The sequence below is a fragment of the Chiloscyllium plagiosum genome, unplaced genomic scaffold, assembly GCF_037043375.1.
Source record: "Chiloscyllium plagiosum isolate Xiang-an unplaced genomic scaffold, Cpla_swu_hap1 HiC_scaffold_4, whole genome shotgun sequence".
NCBI lineage: Eukaryota > Metazoa > Chordata > Chondrichthyes > Orectolobiformes > Hemiscylliidae > Chiloscyllium > Chiloscyllium plagiosum.
In genome coordinates, this window is record NW_028270142.1 from 41042222 (window position 1) to 41069408 (window position 27187).

Consider the following 27187-nt stretch of genomic DNA (forward strand, 5'->3'; position numbering starts at 1 on the left):
AATTTTTAATGAATTCAAATTTCATTACTTGCCATTGTGGGATTTAAACCCACATCCCTAGAAGACTACCCACCCCAGTAATACAAATGAAGTGACCTTCCACGTTTCACTGACGAGAATGTTTTGGAGCATTGTATAGTACTGAATACAATAGTACTGAATATATATTAATGTCTTCCTTTGTGTCTTGGTCATTACCCATCTGCAATTAATAAAATGTAAATTTATTTACATGTCGAACTCGTTTATCAGCTGGATTTCAGGCTTGACTGAACACCACCTTTGGTGATGCAACAGAGGAGATGTTCCTGTAGGGCAGAAACTGATCTGTGATGTCTTCTAGTTCTGTGTTGAAGTGGTCAGGACTTCCATTCGAAGGCTCCTTAAGGCTGTTATTGAGAGCCACATCATAACTGGCTTGTTTTTCTGACAGTTTCGCCTCACACGTGTACAGCTTCCTGAAGGCTGCCTGGAACTTCTGAGACATCAGATTGTAAATAATGGGGTTGACAGCACTGTTCAGGTAGATACAGACTCGACAGAACAGCAGAATCCAGGGATTGGTGAAGGGCTGGCTGAGAAAAGAGTTGATGACCACAAGAGTCCTGTAAGGCATCCACAACAGAGCAAAGAGAATGACCACCACAGCCAACATCCTGGTCACCTAAGCGGCCAAACAAGAAGAATTATTTTGTAATCATTAATACTAACATAAAAATACAAACTTCTATCAGTTTTTAATTTTCTTTTAACAGTAAACTATTTGCTACTGCCCAAAATTCTTGCTAATGTGTTGTACGCCTGGCAGAACATACCCGAGACCTCCACACTATATACAGCCAGGCAATCAGGGCATGTCAGTGCTTGTACATTTTGATGCCCTCTGAGATTATGCCCTCTGGTCCCAGTTTTCATCCAGGTCTTGCTGCATTTGGATGTAGACTGCTTTGGAATCTGAGGTGCCAAACATTGATAGATGCAATGGTTGTATTGAGGACTAATAATCCAAGTTGATGAGTTCAATTTCTACCATGTCAGTTTCAGAATTTGAATACAAAATTGGCACTCGTGGAAGTGACCATGAAACTTCTGAATTGTCTTAACAACCCACCCAGTTCACTGGTATCCTCGAAGGAAGGATATCTGCCATTATTGCCTAGTCTGGTCTATATTGGACTCCAGTCCTCAGCTGTCTGAAGTGGCCTTGAAATCGCCCAGATATATTAAAAGGACTGGTGGTCCAAGAAGGTAATTCATCAACATCTACAGAAGGGAAGAAATGCCAGCTCGAGCACTGTTCATTTCATAAGAATGGCCGATGAGAAAAAAAGGAAGCAGTGGGATTAAAGTTGCACAATTGTAGGAAATTGTAGGAAAAATGTTACTTGTTTAAATATTAAAGGGCCTCAGCACAAATAATTGATTAAGGCAGATTTCTGATACTAATCTCCGCAGTGAGCCACAAAAATGGTTAGCCATGAAATTTGAATGCTTTTATAGTAAATAATTGAATTGTATCAGCAGTTTGACAATCTATGTAAATCACAAATAATAGCAATGAAATGAATTTCTAGTCAATAAGAATAAACAATATATCTTAATTAAAGAATAGAAATTCATCAGCAAACTGTGAGAAAAGGGAATACGTGACAGTACGAGGGCAATAGAGAAAATCTGATAAAGTGTGATAGAGAATCAGTGTGAAGGGGAGAGTATGACAAGGACAGTATTAGACAGAGGAGTCTGACAGTGAGAGATGTGACAGCTTTAAGTGGACAAAAGGTGGAACCTCAATACAGGCAGTCACCAGCACCTAGAGGAGTGGACGAGATGAGGATTCTAAGGCATATAGTCAGCAGAATGCAGATGGATGGGCAAGAGGAAGAGTGGAAGGCAGGCAGCCAGCCACACCTTGAAGAATAGGTGGGAGGACAATCCTGAGTCAGGCTGTCAACATAGTCGAGTACACTGCCTGTCTCTTTTGGAGACATTTAAGTGAAAAAACAATTTTAACCACAAGTTCATCAAGCAGTGAGCAGCATGTAATGTCCTAGAGGTCATGCAAGAACAGGAGATGGTAAATTCTGTTGGATTGTCCTCTGGGCAGATTGTCAGAGTCATTTGAAAGAACTCTTTATCAGCAAAATTTACAAACTAGGAGCAAGATATGTCAACAGGGGTGGTATGAGGGGACTGGAGAGTGGCGAATGTTATGCCCCTGTTCAAAAAAGGGAATAGGGATAACCCTGGGAATTACAGGCCAGTTAGTCTTACTTCGGTGGTAGGCAAAGTAATGGAAAGGGTACGTAGGGATAGGATTTATGAGTATCTGGAAAGACACTGCTTGATTAGGGACAGCCAGCACGGATTTGTGAAGGGTAGGTCTTGCCTTACAAGTCTTATTGAATTCTTTGAGGAGGTGACCAAGCATGTGGATGAGGGTAGAGCAGTGGATGTAGTATACATGGATTTTAGTAAGGCATTTGATAAGGTTCCCCATGGTAGGCTTATGCGGAAAGTCAGGAGGCATGGGATAGAGGGAAATTTGGCCAGTTAGATAGAAAACTGGCTAACCGGTCGAATTCAGAGAGTGGTGGTAGATGGTAAATATTCAGCCTGGAGCCCAGTTACAAGTGGAGTTCCGCAGGGATCAGTTCTGGGTCCTCTGCTGTTTGCAATTTTTATTAATGACTTGGAAGAGGGAGTCGAAGGGTGGGTCAGTAAATTTGCAGATGATACGAAGATTGGTGGAGTTGTGAATAGTGAGGAGTGCTGTTGTCGGCTGCAAAGGGACTTAGATATGATGCAGAGCTGGGCTGAGGAGTGGCAGATGGAGTTCAACCCTGCCAAGTGTGAGGTTGTCCATTTTGGAAGGACAAATAAGAATGCGGAATACAGGGTTAACGGTAGGGTCCTTAGTAAGGTGGAGGAGCAGAGGGATCTTGGGGTCTATGTTCATAGATCTTTGAAAGTTGCCACTCAGGTGGATAGAGCTTGTAAGAAGGCCTATGGTGTATTAGCGTTCATTAGCAGAGGGATTGAATTCAAAAGTCATAAAGTGATGTTACAGCTGTACAGGACATTGGTTAGGCCACATTTGGAGTACTGTGTGCAGTTCTGGTCGCCTCACTTTAGGAAAGATGGAAGCTTTGGAGAGGGTGCAGAGAAGATTTACCAGGATGTTGCCTGGAATGGAGAATAGGTCGTACGAGGATAGGTTGAGCGTGCTAGGCCTTTTCTCATTGGAACGGAGATGGATGAGGGGTGACTTGATAGAGGTGTATAAGATGATCAGGGGAATAGATAGAGTAGACAATCAGAAACTTTTTCCCCGGGTACAACAGAGTGTTACAAGGGGACATAAATTTAAGGTGAAGGGTGGAAGATATAGGGGAGATGTCAGGGGTAGATTCTTTACCCAGAGAGTGGTGGGGGCATGGAATGCGCTGCCTGTGGGAGTGGCAGAGTCAGAATCATTGGCGAATTTTAAGTGGCAATTGGATAGGTACATGGATGGGTGCTTAAGCTAGGATAAATGTTCGGCACAACATCGTGGGCCAAAGGACCTGTTCTGTGCTGTATTGTTCTATGTTCTATGTTCTATGGCTTGGGTGCTGGTGAGAAAGATCTTCCTACCAAATCCTTCCTACCTGACAAGAGTCTCATCCCTTAGGTAGGCTGTCTTTGAAGTGGCTATGGTGGGAAAGACACCTTTATTCACCTATCTTGTGTAACATGCCTTTGCAAAAGAAAGAGATGCAATGATTTTTGTTTAGGTTCATTCCAAGTAGCTCTGTGCTCATTGGGCTGTTCCCAGAGAATGCACACCAGGATAAACATTAACTATGGCTGGAGAGATAAACTCAGTGAAAGATGTTTGATCTCCCTAAAATTTGCTGATCTTCCAGTGCAAAGAGTTATCCTCAATCAAGTGTTACAGACTGACACATTCCATGGTCCAAGACTCCATGCTGAGATACGCATTAAAGCCTGGCACTGCATAGACAGAATGGGGAAAGGTCACTGTTTAAGATTTTTTAAATTAATTGTGTACTAAAGAACTGGAAGTTGAATAACTTCTTTGATTGCATGCCTGAGAAGGAATTGTAAGCATCTAAGAACATAAGTTTGTATTAAGATACCTCAGACTGGAGCACAGTATCTTGTGAAGAGTTTGCTTCTATTGTGCTACCTAAAATTTTCAATCAAATAGTTTTATCCTCAGGCTGTATGGCTGACATGGAATGTAAGTATTAAGATCATTACAATTGTATTGAGACACCTAAGAGTGGAATATGATATATGGAGACAAGTTGAATTGTGTTGTAAATTCATATAATGTACAAGTGAAATGGTTTGTAATGTACTTTTACAGATTTTATGAATAAAATTTTTGCAAACAAAGACATCTGTCCAGTCTTGACTGAAAAAAATCAATGTGAAGTCACAGGGAAACCAGTCAGTGATAGATGAGTATTTTGTTAATTATATTGTAAAACCAGAAGATTGTATTAGTATATGTAAGCTTATTGAAATTTGTTAGCTTTACTCGTGGTCATAAAAGCTTAACGGATTTATTTTTAACAATTAATTAACACAAAATAAAGCAGGTAGGGCAGATGGTGTGTTGCACCTGCAGAATATGGGACTTTCTGGACACCAAGTGTGAATCGGGGAAAACATGCCTGTAGTGAGGCTCCACTGCTAGAGAAGCTTTAGCTCAGAGTCACTGAGCTGGAGGTCAAGCTGCAGACATTTGAATTTCTCAAGGAGAGGGTAAAGATGCCGATGCATTTTTTTCTGGAGGCGATGCCACTTTTGGGAATAGGGTTGACTGATTTGCTTAGTGACAGGAGGATATGAATGTGAGCTGGGAAGGCGTGGGGACCCAGAAGGAGAAGTAGAGGAATGTCCACCTTTACAGTTGTCCAATGGGTCTTAGGTTCTTGCAAGCTGTCATGGTTGATGGCAGGGACTGAAGGGGGGATCAGCAAACTGACCATGGCACAATGGAATTGGAAACCATTCAAGCAAAGAAAGTTAATAGGAAGATTGTGGTAGTAGGGAAAACTACAGTCAAAGACATAGACACAGGCCTCTTTAGCCAAGTGGGAGAATCCAGAAAACAGGCCTGCCCTGTGCCAAAGTTCAGAACATCTGCTCTGGGATGAAGACCACCTTGGAGTGTGAGAGTGAAGATACAGTTGTCATGGTAATATGGGTCAGACTAGGAAAGAGGTTCAGCTTAATGACTATGACAGCTATGAGCTAAATTGAAAACCAGGTTCTCACAGGTAATCATTTCCACATTATGACCTGAAGTAAAAGCAAATTGTCTAGTGGTTTGGTAAGTACCGATGAATGCTTATTTTAAAGAATCATGTGGGAAAAATAGGTTTTGATTTATGGGGGACTGGCAGCAGTACTGGGAAAAGTGTGAGTTCTACCACTAGAAGGGCTCCACCTGAACCGAACTGCAGTCAATGTTCTGGCAATCATATAACTAGGTCTATAGAAAAGGACCTGAAACTAAATAATAGGGGTCAGAGATCACAGACCCACAGAATAGTTATCATGCAGAAGGAAGTTACTTAGCCCATCATGTCTACACTGACTCCCTGAGCAATTTAACTTAATACTAATCCCCTCTCTGTTTCCTGTAACCCTGGGTGCTGCTTCTATTTAAATAATTATCTAAAGCCCTCTTGAATGCCTCAATTGAACCTGTCCCCACCTCATTTCCAGGAAGTGCATACCATACCCTTACGGCTTACTTTGTGAAATAAAATTCTCACCACACATTTGCTTCTTTTGCAAAACATTGTAAAACTGTGCTCTTTGATCTTGATCCATTTACAAGTGATCCATTTGTCAGGTCCTCATGATTTTGAAACCTTCAGTCAAATATCCCCTTATCTTCTCTCCAAGGAAAACAGTTCCGACTTCTTCAATTCCTCCTTCTAACTGAAGTACCTTATCCTGGAACCAATCCTGTAAACTGTTTCTGACCTCACTGTAATGCATTCACTTCCTGGTACACAGTGTTGGTGAAGTCGTATTCAGAACACTGTGTACAGGGTGGTCATTTTTATTTAAGAAAGGATGTATAAGTTAGAAGCAGTTTAGAGAATGCTCTAATATCTGGGATGAAGAGGACATCATACTGGGGAAGTTTGGATAGACTGGGTCTGTATTCATTGGAATTTAAAAGAATGAGAAGTGAACTTATTGAAACACACAAAATCCTGAGGGGACCTGACAAGGTACAAGCTGAAAGGATGTCTCCAGCAAAGAAGGATTAAAATTAAGGAGTTTTCCATTTAAGGCTTAGACATGAGGAGAAGTTATTATCTCAAAGGGTCATGAGTCCTTGGAACCATTCCAAGAAAGTGGTGCAGGTCATTGAATCAATCTTTGAATAATTTTGAGACAGAGTTAAATCAATTCTTGACCTGGAAGGGAGGCAAAGCTTATCAGGAGCAGGCAAGAAAATGCAGTTAATGCAATATCAGATTGGATATATTATCTTGAATGGTGGAGAAATTCAGGCAGGCTTCCGGCATTTCTAAGTCCAATGTTCTATGTTTGTATAACAGTGTGTGAGAGAGAGAGAGAGAGAGATACTGTAACAGAGACAATATGACAAAGTGTGATAGAGAGAGAGTGTGTGACAGTGAGAGATACTGAGTAAGACAGTGATAGTGTGACAGCAAGACTGTATGACAGAAAGTGTGAGACAGAGACAGTGTGTGACACAGAGAGGGAGAGACAGGCAGACAGATAGCATGTGAGACAGAAAAACAGAGTGTGGCAGAGCAAAAGGGAATGTGGTAGAAAGAGAGAGAAGAGCATGAGGAAGAGAGTGTGTGTAATAGAGAGTGTGAGAAAGGGGGAGAGTGTATGACAGAGAGAGTGTGAGACAGAAAAAAGTGAACGTGAAACAAAGGAAAGGATCTTGTGGCAGAGAGGAAGGGTGTGTGATAGAGGGAAACTATGTGTTTTGCAGAGAGAGAGAGAAAGCATGTAAGACTGAGAAAGTGTGAGACAGAGGGAGAGTGTGTTTGACACAGAGAGAAAAAGAGAGTAGGTGTGTGAGACATAGGAGAGTTTGAGACTGAGAGACACAGAGTATGAGACTAGGAAAGAGAGAGAGAGAGAGAGAATGAGACCAAGAGTGAGAGTGAGACACACAGACAAAGAAAGAGATGTGACATAGTGCATGCTACAGAGGTTGTCTGGCAGATTGTATGAGTGTATGAAAAGGTAAAAGAGTATGTGTGTGTGAGAGAGAGAATGTGAGACAAAGGAGAGTATGTGACAGTGAGAGGCACTGTGCCAGAGAAAGTATTTGTGAGGCAGAGAGCATGTGTTACAGGCCAAGAGAGAGAATAATAGAGAGGGAGAGGAAGTGAGACAGAGGGAGCATGTGACACAGAAAGAAAGAGAGAGATTGTCAAAAAATGTGGGTGACAGAGGGACCAAGTGTGAGACAGAGTGAGTGTGTGACAGCAAGAGAGAGCATGTGTGAGAAAGAGAGAATTTGGGACAGAGCAAGACTGTGACAGAAGGATAGGTTGCAACAAAATGTGTGTGAAACAGAGGGAATGCGCGTGAGAGTGTGTGACAAACAACATATATGACAGACAGACTGTGACACAGAGAGAGTGTGTGGCAGTGAAGAGAGAGGGTGAGAGAGAGAGAGAGAGGGTGAGAGACAGAAAGAATGTACTGATGTGGAAAGAGTGTGTGATAGAGAGAGTGTGTGACAGAAAAAGAATGTATAACAGTGTGACAGAGGGAGCGAGAGACTGTGTGACAGTGAAAAATCATATGTGACAGAGCGACGGTTACATTTAGAAGGACAAGGGCAGCAAAAACATTGAAACAATGCCAGTTTCAACTTTCCCAACAAGCCACTCACCATCCTGAATCAAAAATATATTCTTGTTCCTTCATTGCCACTGGGTCAAAATCCTGAAACTCTCTCCCCAACAGCACTGAGTCTACCTACATCAAATGGATTGCAGCAGTTCAAGAAGGCAGTTCAGCACAATCTTCTAAAAGACTACAGGATGAGCAATAAGTGCTGGCTGACATTCCAGGAATGAACAATAAGAGACAGAGCGTAATAATGTGACAAAGAGAGTGAATGCGATGGGGGGAAAGTTTTGTAACAGAGATGTAGAGAAAGTGAGACAGAGACAATGAGTAGCATGGAGAATGGGAGTCAGCAAGGCAGAAAATATCAGTGTGAGAAAGATAAGGGAGTGTGTGACAGAGAGAGAGTGTGAGACTGAGAGGGTGACTGTAACACAGAGAGTCGATGACAGAGGGAATGTGAAGCAAAGGCAGGGACACTGTGTTTGACAGTAACGGGACAGTGTGTGACAGAGATAGTACATGTGTCAGAAAGAGAGAAAATAACAGAATGAGGGAGTCTGAGAATGAATGTTTGACAGTGAGAAAGTGGGTGTGACAGTGGGGGAAGAGTGTGTGATATGGAAAGAGTGCGGAACACATAGAGTATGTGTGAGAGAGAGAGACTGTGACAGAGCGACTAAAGTCAAAAAATGTGACAAGGTAAGTGTGACAGAGAAAGGGTATTGTGTGACAGAGAAGCAGTGAGTTGCTGAGTGAGAAAGTGTGTGATGGAGGGATAAATGTGTGACATCATGGTTAGTGAATGGAGATAGAGAAAGTGTGAGACAGAAAGCGCAAGTGTGGCTGGGCGGGTTATAATTTACGTGTAGGTTAGATGTGTTCCACCCTTTCACAGTTTATGTTCAGTTTTAAAAAGCTGGAATTGTACCAGGGGTTTGCAGGTGGGCTTTGAAAGCTCAGGTCTTCCCTCCAACCTCCACTGAAGGTCCAGAAACTCAGTAGAAAAACAAAATACAGTGGGTGTTGTAATTCTGTAAGAATGACCCTTCAGGAAAGCAGCCAAAGGAGAAGTTACCTCCAGAATGATCATGTCCAGTAGCTGGCCTGAGGTGGCCTGGTTAGTGTAACCATTACACAGATGGTCAGCAATTTTGACTATGCCGGACAGACAGGGAGAGCGAGAGTGAGAGAGAGAGAGAGAGACTACTGCAGTAATGTAGGATGAATATGGTTATTGTCCCATCTCCAGCAACCTTGGAGTCACCAGCTTCCAGCAGGTTCTTGGTGCTGTGAAAGCCTCAGCCAGTGGAGGGTAGCAGCCACGCCATTTTGCACTGTTCAAGTTTCGAAAGAGCTGACTTTGCTCTGACCTCCTGTGAGCTGCCTGAATCTGTGCTGTGAAAGTTGCTTTGTCACTGGAAATGATCTACCTGCTCAGACATGTTATGACACACCTCCTGGGCAGAACCTTCTGATGAATCTGGACCTTGTGGCTATGTGATAGGAGCACTACCACCGTATCATGAGAACCCAAACCTTATCAATGGAAGCTGGCAGTCCATTTGCTAGTTATTCAGCTACACCGCATCCCTGCTCATGACTCCACCCCCATTCCCCCCACCACCACACCCACTCCAGTTACAGGTTCCGCCCCCACACCCAGCTCCACACCCACACCAGATCCCAACTCCCAGCCCTGCCGAGTTTTCACCATCCCTCCAGACCTCCCCCTCACTGAGGATGAACGATTAGTCCTCAGCAAAGGCCTCACCTTCATCCCCCTCCGCCCACACATCAATGAATTTAATACACGCCGTGACATCGAACACTTCTTCCGCCGCCTTCACCTCCGAGCTTACTTTCACAATCAGGACTCCTGCCCACCTTCCGAGGACCCCTTTGCCCGTCTCCAACACACTCCATCCTCCTGGACACCCCATGCTGGCCTATTACCCGCCCTCAACCTCTTCATTTCCAACTGCCGCCGGGACATTAACCGCCTCAATCTGTCTACCCCCCCCAACTCCAACCTCTCACCCTCACAAGGCACAGCCCTCCAGTCCCTCTGCTCCAATCCTAACCTCACCATCAAGCTAGTAGACAAAGGGGGCGCAGTGGTAGTCTGGTGCACTGACCTCTACACTGCTGAAGCCAAACGCCAACTCGAAGACACCTCCTCCTACCACCCCTTGACCATGACCCCACCCCCCATCACCAAATATCATCTCCCAGACCATACAGAACTTCATCACCTCAGAAGATCTCCCACCCACAGCTTCCAACCTCATAGTCCGGGAACCCCACACTGCCTGGTTCTACCTCCTTCCCAAGATCCACAAGCCTGACCACCCTGGCCGACCCATTGTCTCAGCATGCTCCTGCCCCACTGAACTCATCTCTACCTACTTTGACACTGTCCTATCCCCCCAGTCCAGGAACTCCCCACACACATTCGAGACACCACCCATTCCCTCCACCTCCTACAAGACTTCCATTTCCCTGGCCCCAATGCCTCATCTTCACCATGGATATCCAATCCCTCTACACGTCAATCCGCCATGACCAGGACCTCCAAGCCCTCCGTTTCTTCCTCTTCCGACATCCCCAACAGTACTCTTCCAATGACATTCTCATTCGTTTGGTCAAAATGGTCCTCACCCATAACAATTTCTCCTTCGAGTCCTCCCACTTCCTCCAGACCAAAGGGGTAGCCATGGGCACACGTATGGGTCCCAGCTATGCCTGTCTCTTTGTTGGGTATGTAGAACAGTCCATCTACCGTAATTACACCGGCACCACTCCCCACCTCTTCCTCCGCTACATTGACGACTGCATTGGCGCCATCTTGGGCTCCCGCGAGGACATTGAGCAATTCATCAACTTCACCAACACATTCCACCCTGACCTTAAATTTACCTGGACCATCTCTGACACATTTCCTGGACTTCTCCATCTCCATTAATGACGACCGACTTGACAGCAACATTTTTTATAAACCCACCGACTCCCACAGCTACTTGGATTACACCTCTTCCCACCCTACCTCCTGCAAAAATGCCATCCCATATTCCCAATTCCTCCACCTCCACCTCCACCATATCTGCTCCCAGGAGGACCAGTTCCACCACAGAATACACCAGATGGCCTCCTTCTTTAGAAATCACAATTTCCCTTCCCACGTAGTTAAAGATGCCCTCCAACGCACCTCGTCCACATCCCGCACCTCCGCCCTCAGACTCCACCCCTCCAACCATAACAAGGACAGAACCCCCCTGGTGCTCACCTTCCACCCTACCAACCTTCGCATAAACCAAATCATCCGACGACATTTCTGCCACCTCCAAACGGACCCCACCACCAGGGATATATTTCCCTCTCCACCCCTTTCCACCTTCCGCAAAGACCGTTCCCGCGTGACTACCTGGTCAGGTCCACGCCCCCCTACAACCCACCCTCCCGTCCTGGCACCTTCCCCTGCCACCGCAGGAATTGCAAAACCTGCGCCCACACCTCCTCCCTCACCTCCATCCAAAGCCCTAAAGGAGACTTCCTCATCCATCAAAGTTTTACCTGCACATCCACCAATATCATTTATTGTATCCGTTGCTCCCGATGCAGTCTCCTCTACATTGGGGAGACTGGGCGCCTCCTAGCAGAGCGCTTTAGGGACATCTCTGGGACACCTGCACCAATCAACCACACCGCCCTGTGGCCCAACATTTTAGCTCCCCCTCCCACTCTGCCGAGGACATGGAGATCCTGGGACTCCTTCACTACCGCGCCCTCACCACCCAATGCCTGGAGGAAGAATGCCTCATCTTCCGCCTCCGAACACTTCAGCCCCAGGGTATCAATGTGGACTTCACCAGTTTCCTCATTTCCCCTTCTCCCACCTCACCCCAGTTCCAGTCTTCCAGCTCAGCACTGTCCCCATGACCTGTCCTACCAGCCTATCTTCTTTTCCACCTGAAGAAGGCTAATAGCATGCTGGCCTTCATAACAAGAGGGATTGAGTATAGAAGCAAAGAGGTTCTTCTGCAGCTGTACAGGGCCCTGGTGAGACTGCACCTGGAATACTGTGTGCAGTTCTGGTCTCCAAATTTGAGGAAAGACATTCTGGCTATTGAGGGAGTGCAGCATAGGTTCACGAGGTCAATTCCTGGAATGGCAGGACTACCTTATGCTAAAAGACTGGAGCGACTGGGCTTGTATACCCTTGAGTTTAGAAGACTGAGAGGGGATCTGATTGAGACATATAAGATTATTACAGGATTAGACACTCTGGAGGCAGGAAACATGTTTCAGCTGATGGGTGAGTGCCGAACCAAAGGACACAGCTTAAAATATAGGGTAGACCATTTAGGACAGAGATGAGGAGAAACATCTTCACCCAGAGAGTGTTGGCTGTGTGGAATGCTCTGCCCCAGAGGGCAGTGGAGGCCCAGTCTCTGGATTCATTTAAGAAAGAGTTGGATAGAGCTCTCAAGGATAGTGGAATCAAGGTTATGGAGATAAGGCAGGAACAGGATATTGATTAAGGATGATCAGCCATGATCATATTGAATGGTGGTGCAGGCTCAAAGGGCAGAATGGCCTACTCCTGCACCTATTGTCTTTTGTCTATTATCTATCCACTCCACCCTCTTCTCTGACCTATCACCTTCATCCCACCCCCATTCACCCTTTGTACTCTTTGCTACCTTCCCCCACCCTCCTCCCTGACCTATCACCTTCATTCCCACCCCCACTCACCTACTGTTCTCTATGCTACTTTCTCCCCACCCCCACCCTCCTCTCATTTATCTCTCCACCCTCCAGGCACTCTGCCTGTATTCCTGATGAAGGGCTTTTGCCCAAAACATCGATTTTCCTGCTCCTCGGATGCTGCCTGAACTGCTGTGTTTTTCCAGCACCACTCTAATCTAGAATCTGGTTTCCAACATCTGCAGTCATTGTTTTTACCTAGTTATTCTTATTGAAGCCAACTACTGTGGAAGGTGGTTGAAAGAAGGAAGCAGTAAATGTTCTTGTGGGAATCCTCCAGCTCATGACAAGAGTGAGGCTAGTCTAAGCTGGACCCAGGGGGGTTCCCAATGAAATGACAGGTGATAGCTGTTTGTACTTGCCTGTTTCCTGGAAGTGGCTGTGCTGTTGGGCGTAAAGGTGTCACTTGTTTGTTGGTGGCCAATGGATCCGCCCCTCTGGTGTTTGTTGCTTTCTGTTGGATCAGTGTGGATGGGATTCAGAAACAAAATCCTGCTGATCATCCAGTATAGGACAGTGGCCAGGACCAGGGGAGCAATGTAGAACAGAAAGAAATCAAGAAAATAAATGGGCAGGTAAAATTTTCGGGAGACTTTATAGTCACAAACCACCACTGTCATACCCTTGTAGCTGGTGTGTTTAATATCTAACAGGAAAAGCCACATCATGCAATAGAGGGAAGTGAAAGTCCACACTAACAGGATAATCTTTTTAGCTCTGGATGTAGTGCAGATAAACTGGGCTTTCATAGGGTGGCAGATAGCGATGTACCTCTCGATAGTGAATGCAGTTATTGAGCAGGAAGACACATTAACGCCCAGATATTGCATGTACGTGATTGTCAGGCAGCCGGTGTAACCGTAGACCCATGATCCGTAGATGGTGTTGGTGATGTTGGGGAGACCAGCAGCTATCAGTACCACCAGGTCAGCTACCGCCAGGCTCACCAGGTAACAGTTCGTTGGGGTTCTCATGTGCTTTGTGCTGAGGACCACAAAGACCACCAGTACATTTCCCACAATCCCAACTCCACACACCAGCAGGATGAGAGCCACGCTCGCCACTTGGTACTCGCGACTCTGCTCTGTCCCGTTGCCAAAGCTCTCGTTCAGCTGCTCCTCATAGTGGGAACTCAGGTTCTCCATGGCCAGTTGAAGCTGCGTCTCTCTGCGTCCCTGGGATGGTGCTGCTGTTGAGCAGAATCAGCAACTGTCCACCTCTGGCCTGAAGTGGAGTGAACATAAGGATGAATCAGTCTCCAATGAAAAGAAGATTCAGTAAGGATGGCATGTGGCTGTATCATTCTCCTCACTGACTTCCAAAAACATTTCTACAGAAAGCGTAAAGTATTTACTTTTATTTTAAAAAAAACCCTTTGGTAATTAGTTAGATGCACGGTACTGTGTCTCAATCCAATGATACCTGACTGGATGTATAATTGAATTAAATTATACAGCCATCCATTTTCACATTTATACCCAAAGTTGAAAGATGAGTGACAGAGTAATCGTTTTAAACAGGAGGGTGATAAGACAGTAAGTCTTAACCAGACCAGGATACTCACAGTTAAGATTAAGCCCTCCTAGGACCTCCTGAATGGGCTCGGTTCTACACAGACTGACTCTTCAGAAGAAATACCGAGGGTAGGCTCCAGAACTGACAAACTGCTGTTAACATTTCCCTGCACGTACACCATGCAGATTTAGTTGAAAAATGTCACCCCGAACTGAACCGAAACCGTGCTTGGAAAGTTGCAACCACGTCTGGAATTCAGAACGATAGATAAACACCCTTTCCCAGCACCGGCTGCAGATAGCTCATTAAAAGTCTGCACTGCCCCAGTTTTCCGAACTGGGAATGATTTCATTCGATCTGTCTCGCTCTCTCCAACTCCCCCTCAGTTACGAATCCACTGACCTGGCCACACTCCAGCACCTCCTGCTCCACAAATTAGTCCACACAGTCACATAACTGCAATCAGCCTTCCTCTTAACCTTATTGTTCCACTCTCCGCTTTGCTTTTCCCTGTGATTTTGCCTTACAGCAGGCGGGCTGAGCTGGTGCAGTCTCCCACCCCGTTTCCCCTTGTCGACTTGTCACTTCTTCATCTTCACTCAGGCCTGTGTTCTGAAGAAGGGGGCGCTAAATTCGAAACGTTAACTCTTGCCAGAGCAGCTGAGTTTTTCCAGCATTTTCTATTTTTTGTTTCGCAAGTCCCGTTCTCGCCAGAGCAGGCAGGGCTTGAACCCGGACCAGGTTCATTCCCACTGTGCCACAAGAGCCCTCTGTACAGGGCTGCCTGAGACAAAGTTAAAAATCACACAACACCAGGTTATAGTCCAACAGGTTTAATTGGAAGCACTAGCTTTCTGAGCGCTGCTCCTTCATCAGGTGGTTGATGAAGGTTGATGAACCACCTGATGAAGGAGCAGCGCTCAGAAAGCTAGTGCTTCCAATTAAACCTGTTGGACTATAACCTGGTGTTGTGTGATTTTTAACTTTGTACACCCCAGTCCAACACCAGCATCTCCAAATCATGACTGCCTGAGACAGGTCTTTAACCACTTAAGGTTTCAGTTTACATACCATTCCTCAGGCTGAGGAACAACTGCTCGTTTGGGATTGGGGCAGAACTGTTCCTTCACATTGACAGCTCTCTAATTGCATTTATATTCTTTATTTTGAATCCATTTGTATGGATACTCTTCGTGCCTATTTCACTTCAGTTGAAGTGGGTATGGAAGATGAATTTAGCCTCAGTCAAGGATTTGAGCGCATTATCACCCTGAGAATACTGCTGTCTTAAATTTAGGTTCTGCCCATATGTGTTTTTAAAAAAATCTTTTAGCACTACTGGAGGAAAAGTAGAGTGTACCCAAAAATTTACCCTCGAACAACATCACCAAGGAAACAGATTATTAGGTCTGTTATCGTCTTAGATTAGATTACTTACAGTGTGGAAACAGGCCCTTCAGCCCAACAAGTCCACACTGACCCGCCGAAGTGCAACCCACTCATACCCCTACATTTACCCCTTACCTAACACTACAGGCAATTTGGCATGGCCAATTCACCTGACCTGCACATCTTTGGACTGTGGGAGGAAACCGGAGCACCCGGAGGAAACCCACGCAGACACGGGGAGAATGTGCAAACTCCACACAGTCAGTTGCCTGAGTCGGGAATTGAACCCGGGTCTCGCGCTGTGAGGTAGCAGTGCTAACCACAGTGTCTTATTTGTGAAATCTTGCTATACGGAAATTGTTGTCTTCAGAACAGTGACTGCTTTCCAGAAAAGTATTTTGTTGGCTGTGAAGTGGTTTGGCAAACGCTGAGGAAAAAATGGTGCTATATAAATCAAAGTCTTCCTTTCTGCAGGGAGAATGTTTGCAAGAGAATTTTCCCATTCTTCTTTTCAAATTCTAAAATAGCCTGGGCCTTTCCCTATCTCTTGTATTTCCTCCAGCTCTATAAACATTCCAAAATCTCTGCACTTTTCCAATTCTTGCCTCTTGCACATCTTCAATTTCCTTCTCTCCACCATTGGAACTCCCCCTTAACCTCTCTACCTTTCTCTTAGAAAAGAATCTTTCAAATATAGATTTTCAATCAAGCTTTCGATCAATGTCCTAATATCTCCTTCCATAACTCAGTGTCATTCTTTCTTTATTTGATAATTGCTCATAGGAAGCAACTTGGGACAGTTTATTTTGTTCAGGGTGCTATATAAGTGCAGTACATCCATTTCTACTATTTAATTGGCTCTAATACAACTAGGAGCATGTGGTTTTGGATTCTAATACTCTGTCAGTTGGTTCAATTATCTGAAAACAGATTTCATGACCTACCCTGACATGATGATGCAAAATATGAACTATTGATTTTTGCATCCAAATACCCAAATTAATATCTGGGACTTTCATGGACTGAAATGGTTTTAAAAACTGAGCCAAAAATGCTTAAAGTGGCTGCAAGCACCACCTGACCACAAGTAGCCAAATTTCTGAAGTAGAATCATCCTGGACTCAAAACGTTAATTCTGTTTTTGTCTCTCTATACATGCTGCGAGACATACTGTGTTTCTCCAGCACTTTCTGTTTTTGTTTTTGACCAAATTTCAATGTGAATTTGACAACAATCAGACTGAAATTAACATGTTACTGAAAAGCCCAGCCCTCAAGCTTCCTGAAAAAGTGCAGAAAGGCCTCCATCTCCTTTTTTGATCTACACATTTAAGAGAATGTTCATGTGTTGGAGGTGGAACCTTTTATACAATTAACAAGCCTATAAACATAACACCTGCAGGCAGAATACTCAACAAGATGTTGACAGCGAGATACTGAAATGAAGGCTGTAGCACTGTATACCTGCTAGGAACTCTCTCTCTCTCTCTCTCTCTGTCTCAAGAAAGAAAAGCACCTGGTGATAATACTGATTAAAAAGGCACAAGAACTACTTGCAGTCCTACTATTAAAATTCAAACATTCTTTCATGACATACTACCATGCTTATTTCAGTTAAGTGAAAAATATTTCAAATGCAGTGAATTTTATTTGGAAAATAAGATAGGGACATAAAATAAGGTCATTTTGATCAATACTAGAGGACAAGGCAATAAAAATTTATTCTGTGCAGGTTATCAGTTACAGAATCTGACATGAAATCCCTGAGTTTTTTTATTTGAAATTTTCTCTGGAATCCAGCAAGAGCTAATAAAAAAACTTTGTAGATAGGATTGCATTTACCATTTTTTTTAACAATAGATAAACATACAAAGTTTAAAGAAATATTTAACAAAAGTACAAAAGGCTGATGTTGTGGCTTGGCAGCATTGTTTGACCCAACTCTAGAGTCTCACTCTGCAGTCTATCTTTCCCTCTCCCTCTTCTCTCTTTGACCCAAAATCTTGATTAAGCTGGAACAGTGACTTTTTTTTAAAAAAATCAGCTGTGCAAATAACATCACGAATCAAAAGGTATGAAAATATTTTTCAAATGAGTTATTTTTCAAAAGACTCAAAACAGTCCACTTTGGATTTCTATTGAATCCATAATTTGATTCAGAATAATAAAACATGCCTGAGCTTTAAAACAACATGCATATTGAATACTGAATCATTACTTGGATAATGGTGATGGAGCTACAGTTGTAAATGCCAGGCATGAAAATGAAGAAGGATAATATTGGTTATTTCTTTGGCCATTTTAGTCCTGATTGCAAATAATATGTTCAGCTTATTGAATTATTGATCAAGAAATAACAGTACCATGATATAATGTCACAAAGAAATCAATTACAGTAATTAGAGAAATTGTTCCAATACAGAATCATTCCGATACTTTTCACATATAGTTTTTTGCTCAGATGCTGGAAGAAGACGACAGAGATCAGAGGAAAAGAATCTAGAGTGGAACAGCACTTCTTTATGAATTCTGAATCTTTTTATAAAATATGAAATATTGCAAGGAATAAACCAGGATATTCCTGACTGGCCATGAGTTGGAGGCTTGTTAAGTTTCCACATGTGCAACCCCAGTGAGTTTGTTAATGGCCTCGTTGGCAGTAAAACAAATGTAACTCTCACCACAGTGCTGTCAGAGGCAAGGGCTTAACTTTCCAGCATCACCAACAAAGAGACAGGCAATATTGTTAAAATTAATGGTGCTGGTTCTAGGCAATGTCACAGAAACATTACTAAATAGGGTTCATGGCCTCCTTCTATGCTGTAGGTTTCTGTGGTTCTGTAATTGAATAAATTATCAGAGCAGGAGAGAGATGTTAAAAACAAAGAACTGAAGAATAAAATTGTGAGTAAATGCCTGCAACATTGTCCATAGTCAATTCATCATTATCAATCTAACATACTCACAGGACCTTGAAAGAATTGGAAAATCCCTCAGAAACTAATTTTATCCTATGGCCAGTACAGGCTTTACTGTCATTACAGGCAATTGTTTATTTTCCTTTGATGAGGACTATGGTCACTGCTACCAAAACTGACACGGATAGATGCTCCTTCGAGTATGAGGTCAGATAAGACATTACTTCCAGAGTGCTTCACAACCAATGAATTGCTTCCAAAATGTGGTCACTGTTGTACTGAAGGAAGCAACCAGTAGTCAATCCGGTGGTAAAAACAATGACTGCAGATGCTGGAAACCAGATTCTGGATTAGTGGTGCTGGAAGAGCACAGCAGTTCAGGCAGCATCCAAGGAGATTTTGAAGCTGGGAAGCAGGAGCAGGAGAATCGACGTTTCGGGAATAAGCCCTTCTTCCTGCAGGTTCTTTTCTGGCCTGCTGTGTTTTTCCAGCACCACATTTTTCAACCCTGAGGACAACATCCATTGTATTATGTGGCACAAGCACCATGCTAAGTGGGATAGGTTTATAGTAGCTTGAAACCTAAAACATTAGAGATATTGTGGGTTATCAACAACAGCAGAATTACATTCAATTTTAATCTGTTTCCTCATGACCAAGCTTGACCTCCATCTTCTATCATCATCAGGCCATGGGATTCCTGAAAAAGGGTCACTCGATCAAAATGTTAACTCTGCTTTCTCTCCATAGATGATGCCAGACCTGTTGAGTTTCTCCAGCTATTTCTGTTTTTGTTTCATATATTCAGCACCCACAGTTCTTAGTTTTATTATATAAGCCATAGACAGCATAAACTTTGATAAAATTCCTTAACGTTTGTGTTAATGCCAGAAATAATGGGTTTGATTTCCAGCATGCTGCCCCAGTGCAAAGTTACACTATGCATTGCCCCTTGATGTTCAATGGCATTACCATCATCAAATCCTTCACTATAAAGATCCGGGGGGGTGGTGGAGGGGGGGGGTATCACCATTGACCAGAAAGTGGACTGACCATATAAATATTTTGGCTACAAGAACAAGTTAGAGGCTAAGAATTTTACCATCATCATTCATCTCCTAAATCCCAGAAGCCTATCTCCCATCTACAAGGAGTATAATGGAATTTCCCCAATTGCCTGGATAAGTGTAGCTCCAACAACATTCAGTAGGTTTGACACCATTCAGGATGAAGTAGCCTGTTTAATTGACTTCACATCCATCATACCAACATTTACAACATCGCTGCTGCATGGTGATATGTGTATCATCCATATGATGCATTGCAATGACTCACCAAGGGTCCTCCAGACTAGAGACCCCGCTATCCATAAAGGCAAGGGCTGCATGTTAATGCCACCATCTGTAAGTTCTTCTCCATTCTGATTTGGATATATATCACCATACCTCAGTGTCGTTCGATCAAATTGCTGAAATTCCCTTTCGAACAGAGCATGAGTGTTCCTATACCCTGAGGACTGCCAGTTCAAGAATCAACTCACCATCATCCTCTGAAGAGCAATTGGGGATGCAAAATAAATGCCAGCAACACCCACATCACATGCACTCATTAAAAAAAGCTGGATATTATAGAAAATGTCATCGAAGTTATTTAATGCTCATTTATTCATGATTCCTTTCTTTTGAAATGCCGAGATAATTATTCCATTTCCAGATTTCTTCTTATGAATGAAATCTATGATTAAGGAATAGTTAATCATTATAATTTACACAATTCCACCCCCAGATACATTGGTCATTAAATAAATAAATGTTCATGATAATGATAGTTGGTTATTTCAAAAACGCATCTGGAAAAGTGGTAGTGACAGAGTGATGAGGATAATTTAATTGGTTGGTGAGGATGTTATGAATTCCTATCCCATTAAGTACCAAAACACTTCATCTTGAAGCTTGAAATGTCAGTGAAAAAAAGATCATCTGAAAATTATAGCACAAATATTCAAGGTTAATCATATCTTTTGGTTGCTCATCAGAAGCTTAAAATAACAATTATTTTAGAATGACAGTCTAGGAAGCTGACAGAAATTGATCTAATATCTAGTCAGTGAAGTAAGCCTCACACAAAATGTTTAAACAAATTCTGCCACTGTGTCCCAGGGTATCATCTGTATACAAAGCCAGGACAGATCATCTTTGCACTATCTGATGTTGGAAGCCAGTGATGCTTAGCCATCTTTGGTGCAAGTGGAAATATGAGTTCCTTCAGATTGAAATGATGCTGGAATTCCATATTGGAGCATTTTTGTACTGAGCATTGCAGTGCCAACATGATGGGTATCTCCATAACTTCTTCCATATGGTGGTCTCAATTTAGCTAGATAGAACAAAGATTTCCACAGAGGAAAATATCAAAGCAGCTTATTTTTAAGAGAACTCTCTGTGATCAAGAAAGCTTGGACATGTATTTTGTGTGTGCATGTGCGTGTGTGTGTATCAGAAAGATTTATGTTCAAGAAAGGAAGAGTTCCACTTCATGGGACAATGTCACCAAGTACTGGGACAGAAGAAAGCTGCCCCATTAGGATGGCTTCCTCCTAAATTGCCCTGGAAATACGATGCTAGGTCAAAGCATTTATATAATGACGGAATGATATGGCACCAAGAAGGCTACTTGGGTCAATAGATCTATACAGACTCTTTGAAAGACTCTCTAATTAGATCCACTCTTCTGCTCTTTCTTCATAGTCTTGCATTTTCCCCTGAATTTTCTAATTTCCTTTTCAAAGTTCCTATTGAAGTGATGACATTTTCATGCAGTGCATTCCAGATCACAATTCACTGTAAAAAGATTTCTTCCCATGTCCCTCTCTTGTCCAATCACCTTCAATCAGTGAAATCTGATTATCAAACCATTTGCCTGTGGAAGTAATTTGTCCTTATTTACTCAGTGAAACCATCACCCTGATTACCTCTAATGGCACTTGATGCCATCTTACCATCTCTGCCAATTTGTAGTTCAGTTGTTCACTGCCACTAGTCGTCCTTTGTCTAGGACCTGCCAAATGATCAGTTTGGCAGAGGATACACCACTTCTTTATGAAAGAGACAATGTTGTCAGTTAATATGATAGCTTTTGCGTGGTAGCACAAAGCAAAAGAACTTAACTAATCAGACATATTTACCGGATTCTTGGGAGCTGTGTTGCTAACATCTGCACCCGCTGAAAGCTAGTGTCAAACTCATTGTCTTTATTAAGGACTGAATGTAATGTCATACGAAGGGGTTGAGTTAAATATAATCCAAACATTAACTCTTTCATGCCCATTCCAGTAAATATTCTCTGCAGCTGCTCCTAGCCTTGGCACTTTTCTTAATAGGAGAAAGTGAGGACTGTAGATGCTAGAATCAGAGTCAAAGAGTGTGATGCTGGAAAAGCACAGCTGGTCAGGCAGCATCAGAGGAGCAGGAGAGTCAACATTTCTGGCATAAGCCCTCCATCAGCCTCATTCCTGATTCTCCTGTTTCTTGGATGCTTCCTGACCAGCTGTGCCTTTCCAGCATCACACTCTTTGACACTTTTAGAATCATAGAGATGTACAGCATGTAAACACACCCTTCGGTCCCACTCGTCCATGCTGACCAGCTATCTCAACCCAATCTAGTCCCACCTGCTAGCACCTGGCCCATCTCCATCCAAACCCTCCCGATTCATATACCCATCCAAATGCCTCTTAAATGTTGCAATTGTACCAGCCTCCACCACTTCGTCTGGCAGCTTATTCCATACACGCACCACCCTCTGCGTAAAAATGTTGTCCTTAGGTCTCTTTTATATCTTTCCCACTCTCAACCTAAACCTATGCCCTCTAGTTCTGGACTCCCCCACCCCAGGGAAAAGACTTTGTCTATTCATCCTATTCATGCCCCTCATGATTTTATAGACCTCTATGAGGTCACCCCTCAGCCTCCGACGCTCCAGGGAAAACAGCCCCAGCCTATTCAACCTCTCCCTAAAGCTCAAATCCTCCAATCCTGGCAACATCTTTGTAAACCTTTTCTGAACCCTTTCAAGTTTCACAACATCCTTCTGATAGGAAGAAAACCAGAATTACACACAATATTCCAACAGTGGCCTAACCAATGTCCTGTACAGCCGCAACATGACCTCTCAACTCCTGTACTCAATACTCTGACCAATAAAGGAAAGCATACCAAACGCCTTCTTCACTATCCTATCTACCTGCGACTCCACTTTCAAGGAGTTATGAACCTGCACTCCAAGGTCCCTTTGCTCAGCAACACTCCCTAGGACCTTACCATTAAGTGTGTAAGTCCTGCTAAGATTTGCTTTCCCAAAATGCAGCACCTCACATGTATCTAAATTGAACTCCGTCTTTTCTTAATGTAGGCTGTACAGAATTGTGTACAATGATCTAGCTGAGACATAACCAATATATCACATTCTGCATTTTTATTCTTTCTCTATTGAAAATGTCATGGATCACATTCATCTTTTTAACAGCACTCTCACCTTGTTCTTCCAATTTCAAAGAATTGCGCAGAAAGACATTTTGACTAAGAACTTAAAGTGAAAAATATAAGCTGGGGAACACCATTTGTCCTTTTAACCCTGCTTCCCCATTCAACAGAATCTTAGTTGATCAACTCTCTCAATTCTGATCTAGTGACCTTATCCTGAGAAACCAAACCAACAAAGTAATAGCTGGCGCACTGTGTATAAGGGGTAAGGGGGGATCTTAATTACCAGCAGATTTCAGGAAGGAAGTTAGTCAGTGGGTAGCCTGCTAACCTTTGAGGCAGAAAGGCATGAGTTCAAGTCCATTCCAGAGATTTGAGTACAGAGTATGGGCTGATACTCCCTGTGGTATTACTGAGTAAATGCTATGCTGTGGGATTCTCAGAAGGAAATTTGCAGTGTTAGAGCTGACATCTTTTAAATGAGACATTAAGCAGAGGTTCCATCTGCTCTGTCAGGTGGGCATAAAATATCTCACATACTATTTAAAGTTGAGCAGAGGAGTTCACATCGGTATCCTGGTTAATATTTGTTCCATCACAAAAGCAGATTCTCTGGTTGTAATCATACTTTAGGGAGCTTGATGTGGACAAATTAGCTGCTGCAATTCCTACATGATAACAGTGAAGGCACTTCAAAGCCACTTCATTGGCTGTGGAACACTTTTGATTATTCCGAGGCTGTAAAAGGTGTTATATAAATGTCTTTCATTACAAGACAGAAATCCTAACACTTTAATAAGAAAAATGGAACTGATAAGCAGCAAATTGCCTGATCGTCCAACTCAGATAATCAGGTCCTATCTGTCGCTTCTATTAACTAATGTGGGTTTGGTATTTTCAAATATACTTGTTTCACTTTAGGGAACTAACAGGATGATTATCAATCTGATTGAAATGCATTACAAACACTTCTCTTGTGACCAGACCGTCTTGGAGCTGAACTTAAATTCAGAGCTTCAGGCTCAGATGCTGAAGCACTCCCTGCTGAACAGCAAGCCCTCCTCAAATTAATTATCAATTGTGCCTAGGGTTCACAGTGCCAGGGACCTGGGTTTGATTGTACACTGGGATAACTGTCTGTGTGGAACCTGCACATGCTCCCTGCATCTGCATGGGTTTCCTCTGGGTGCTCTGGTTTCCTCCCACAGTCCAAAGATATGCAGCTTAGGTGGATTGGCTGTGCTAAATTGTTTATAGTGTCCGGGGATATGCAGGCTAATTGGATTCGTCATGGGAAGTGCAATAGGGTAGGGAAATGGGTCTAGGTGGAATGCTCTTCAGATGGGTCGATGTGGACTTGATGGACCGATTGGCTTGCTTTCACATTATAGGGGTGCTAAGATTCTATCCTCAGCAGGGGCATCCAAGATGTCTTGAAAACACATTAAACATCTTATCACGTGCTCAGAACTAAGACCGCATTTTCAGACGTAAGAAAAGCAAAGACTGAATAGGTCATTGTCACTAGCTGTTGAATTGTGGGTGATATTTTCTCAGGGTCATAAGTTTTGGTAAAGGATTTTTATGTTACCGAGCAGGTCATTCCATGATGTGCAGGCTCGAAGGGCTGAATGGCCTACTCCTGGACCTATTGTCTATTGTGCAGATGTTTGGTTGCCTGAGGTAGGACATCCCATGAGACAGCAGAATGTGGTGATCAGGATTCTTTTCCTTTCCCTTCCTTCTCTACCATCATTCCGCCTCATCATTAAGGCAATATGACTCAAAGTGTGATGCTGTTTGAGAAATAAGTTGCCACCATTTTGAATAACTGGTAGCAAACTCCTCCCAGTCATTGATGTCAATGCAGCTGCACTTCAAAGAGAGGTACAGAGTTTTTTAAAATGTTAAAATATACTTTATTCATAGTTACAAATATAGGTTGGTTCTGTACAGTAGCATATCAAGGAAACAAACAAAATTTGGAGTTTGTCTCTATCCAAACACACAAAAGGCATCTCTCACTTGAACCAGACTATATTTACATGCACTTGATATACCAGGAAGGTGTAATAACTACTTAATGTCAGCAGGAAGGCCTCATACCGTGGTCTTTCCCCACTGAGTCTTGACGGAACCTGCCCCAGGCTTTAGTGCATCATTCCATATGTAATCCTGGACCTTGGAATGTGCCATCTGCAACACTCAGTTAAGGTCAATTCCTTGTTCTGGAAGATCAACAAGTTTCAGGCAGACCAAAGAGCGTCTTTCTCTGAGTTGATGGTCCTCCACGTGCAGTCAATGTTTGTCTCGGTGTATGTCCAGGGGAACAGCCGTAGAACAGAGTCTGTGTCACAGAGCTGCTAGGGACAAACCTTAACAAAAGCCACTGAATCTTTCTCCAGACTTACTTTGCAAAGGCATATTCCATCAGGAGATGTGTGATTGTCTCAACCACCCCCCCACCCCCTCTGCTGCAGCTGCTTTGAGGGCAGTGTGCAGTGGCACAGAATGACCGGTGTACAAGATAGATTCTCACCATCAACCAAACAATGTCTTGGTGCTTGTTGGAAAGTTCTGGTGATGAAGATTTCTGCCAAATGATTTTGGTAGCCTGCTCAGGAAACCACATGATAGGATCCATCCCCTCCTTTTCAGGGAGGGCGTCAAGGACATTACATACTGACCACTTGCTGATGGACTTGTGGTCAAAGGTGTTTTGCTTTGCAAATTTCTGCGTGAAGGGCAGGTGATGTGAAATGGTCCAGCTACTTGAAGAATTCTGCAGCAACAAGGCCAGACTCATCCTTCACAACACTGGGGACAGAGAGAGCTACAGAGTGCCTTTGTCGCGGTTCCTTTGTCCTTCCCTGGGATAATAGCCATTTGAAAATTGAGAGATCAGGACCTCATGGGGGATACACTTTTCAGTCATGTGGACACAGAGTTCAGTTCAGCATAGTTGGTTTTGTGGGTGCGCTGATTGAATGTTTCATGAAGGGCAATCCTCCCACTGAATCTGGAGAATGAGGTGATGACATTACCAGTGGAATTTGTCTAGCGCTCTTTGTGTCAATGATATACAGTCCAGATCTCTATGTAATATAGGAGTACATGTGCAGCACTAAATATGGATGGTATTTTGAACAGGGTTAACATTTCTTACTTAGTGTCAGTCAAGGAGAAACTTTTGCAATATTGTCAATTAAAGGATACAAACCTGTCAGATAACTATGTAAAATGTGATGCATTTGAGTGAAAGCTCAAATGGAATGGACTGTAATAACAGGAAATATTATGGTAGATGTGGGAATGTTCACTGAGAATTATCCCCATGCAGGGAATATAGGCTGTTGTGGGCAAGACCACCATTTAATGTCCTTCACCATTCAACTACAGATGAGGGACTTGCATCAGTCAGGAGTGAGTCATGCTGCTCTGGGACTGAAGTCACACACACACATATAAAACTGTCTCAGTCACCTCCCGGCCTCTGAACGATAATTCAGATTAATTGTCAGAATAAACAGCACCATCATCGCATGCCTCACTCCCTGATTCCATAACCTCTGATATGTCCATTGATTCAGAGCAGTCACTCACTGATTCCCATATTCCAGTGAGCTATAACAGTGAATGGGGTGTATGTGGAGGTTGCACCCACATGGGGGAGGCATGGTGAATGGGTGTAAGGAGGTACAGGGATGTGGAGATTGTTGGAAGCTGAGTCGGCAGGGCCTCAGCTGATAGTGAGGGTACAGGAAACTCCACTGCATATCTCATCAATTTGACTTGCAGTCCGGTTGTACAGGGTGGAAGTTAGAGTTTGTGTATCACTTTCCGTATCCATTTAGGGTGTTTAATGCAGTAAAAGACTTATCATTGTCACAGCTGTGATTTCATTCAGCTTACTTCATTTTGAAGCAGATCACTCAGCTCACAATCTCAATAATAAAATCACAGCCCGCCAGCTCTATAACATAATCCACTTCAAACATTTCTATTTTTCGCACATGCCATATGTTTATTCACAATGTCATGTGTTGGTACCTGCTGTATAAACTCTCTTAATTCCGGATGATTCCATGTAGACTGAAGCTGAACCATACTCTTCACCAACTCATTGTCCTTCTTGTCTCTGAGTTGAGCTTCTCATGTCCTTTCTTATCATCCTGTCCCAATTATCCTTGTGTTTGCTGATCTACATTGTCTCCTGATGCACCAATGCTTCTAATTTAAA

General features: G+C 43.3%; 1 protein-coding gene and 1 pseudogene across 1 annotated transcript; both read right to left on the minus strand.

The window, feature by feature from the left end:
• Positions 1 to 201: 201 nt before the first annotated feature.
• LOC122549502 (thyrotropin-releasing hormone receptor) lies at positions 202 to 13790 on the minus strand. Its single transcript, XM_043689362.2, has 2 exons — positions 13008 to 13790; positions 202 to 664 (listed from the first exon to the last, which is right to left on the minus strand). The coding sequence occupies exons 1-2, from the start codon at positions 13788 to 13790 to the stop codon at positions 260 to 262; spliced, it is 1188 nt and encodes a 395-aa protein (XP_043545297.2). The 3' UTR covers positions 202 to 259.
• An 11257-nt stretch (positions 13791 to 25047) lies between these two features.
• On the minus strand, positions 25048 to 26483 carry LOC148150118 (uncharacterized; annotated as a pseudogene).
• Between the last annotated feature and the right edge of the window lie 704 nt (positions 26484 to 27187).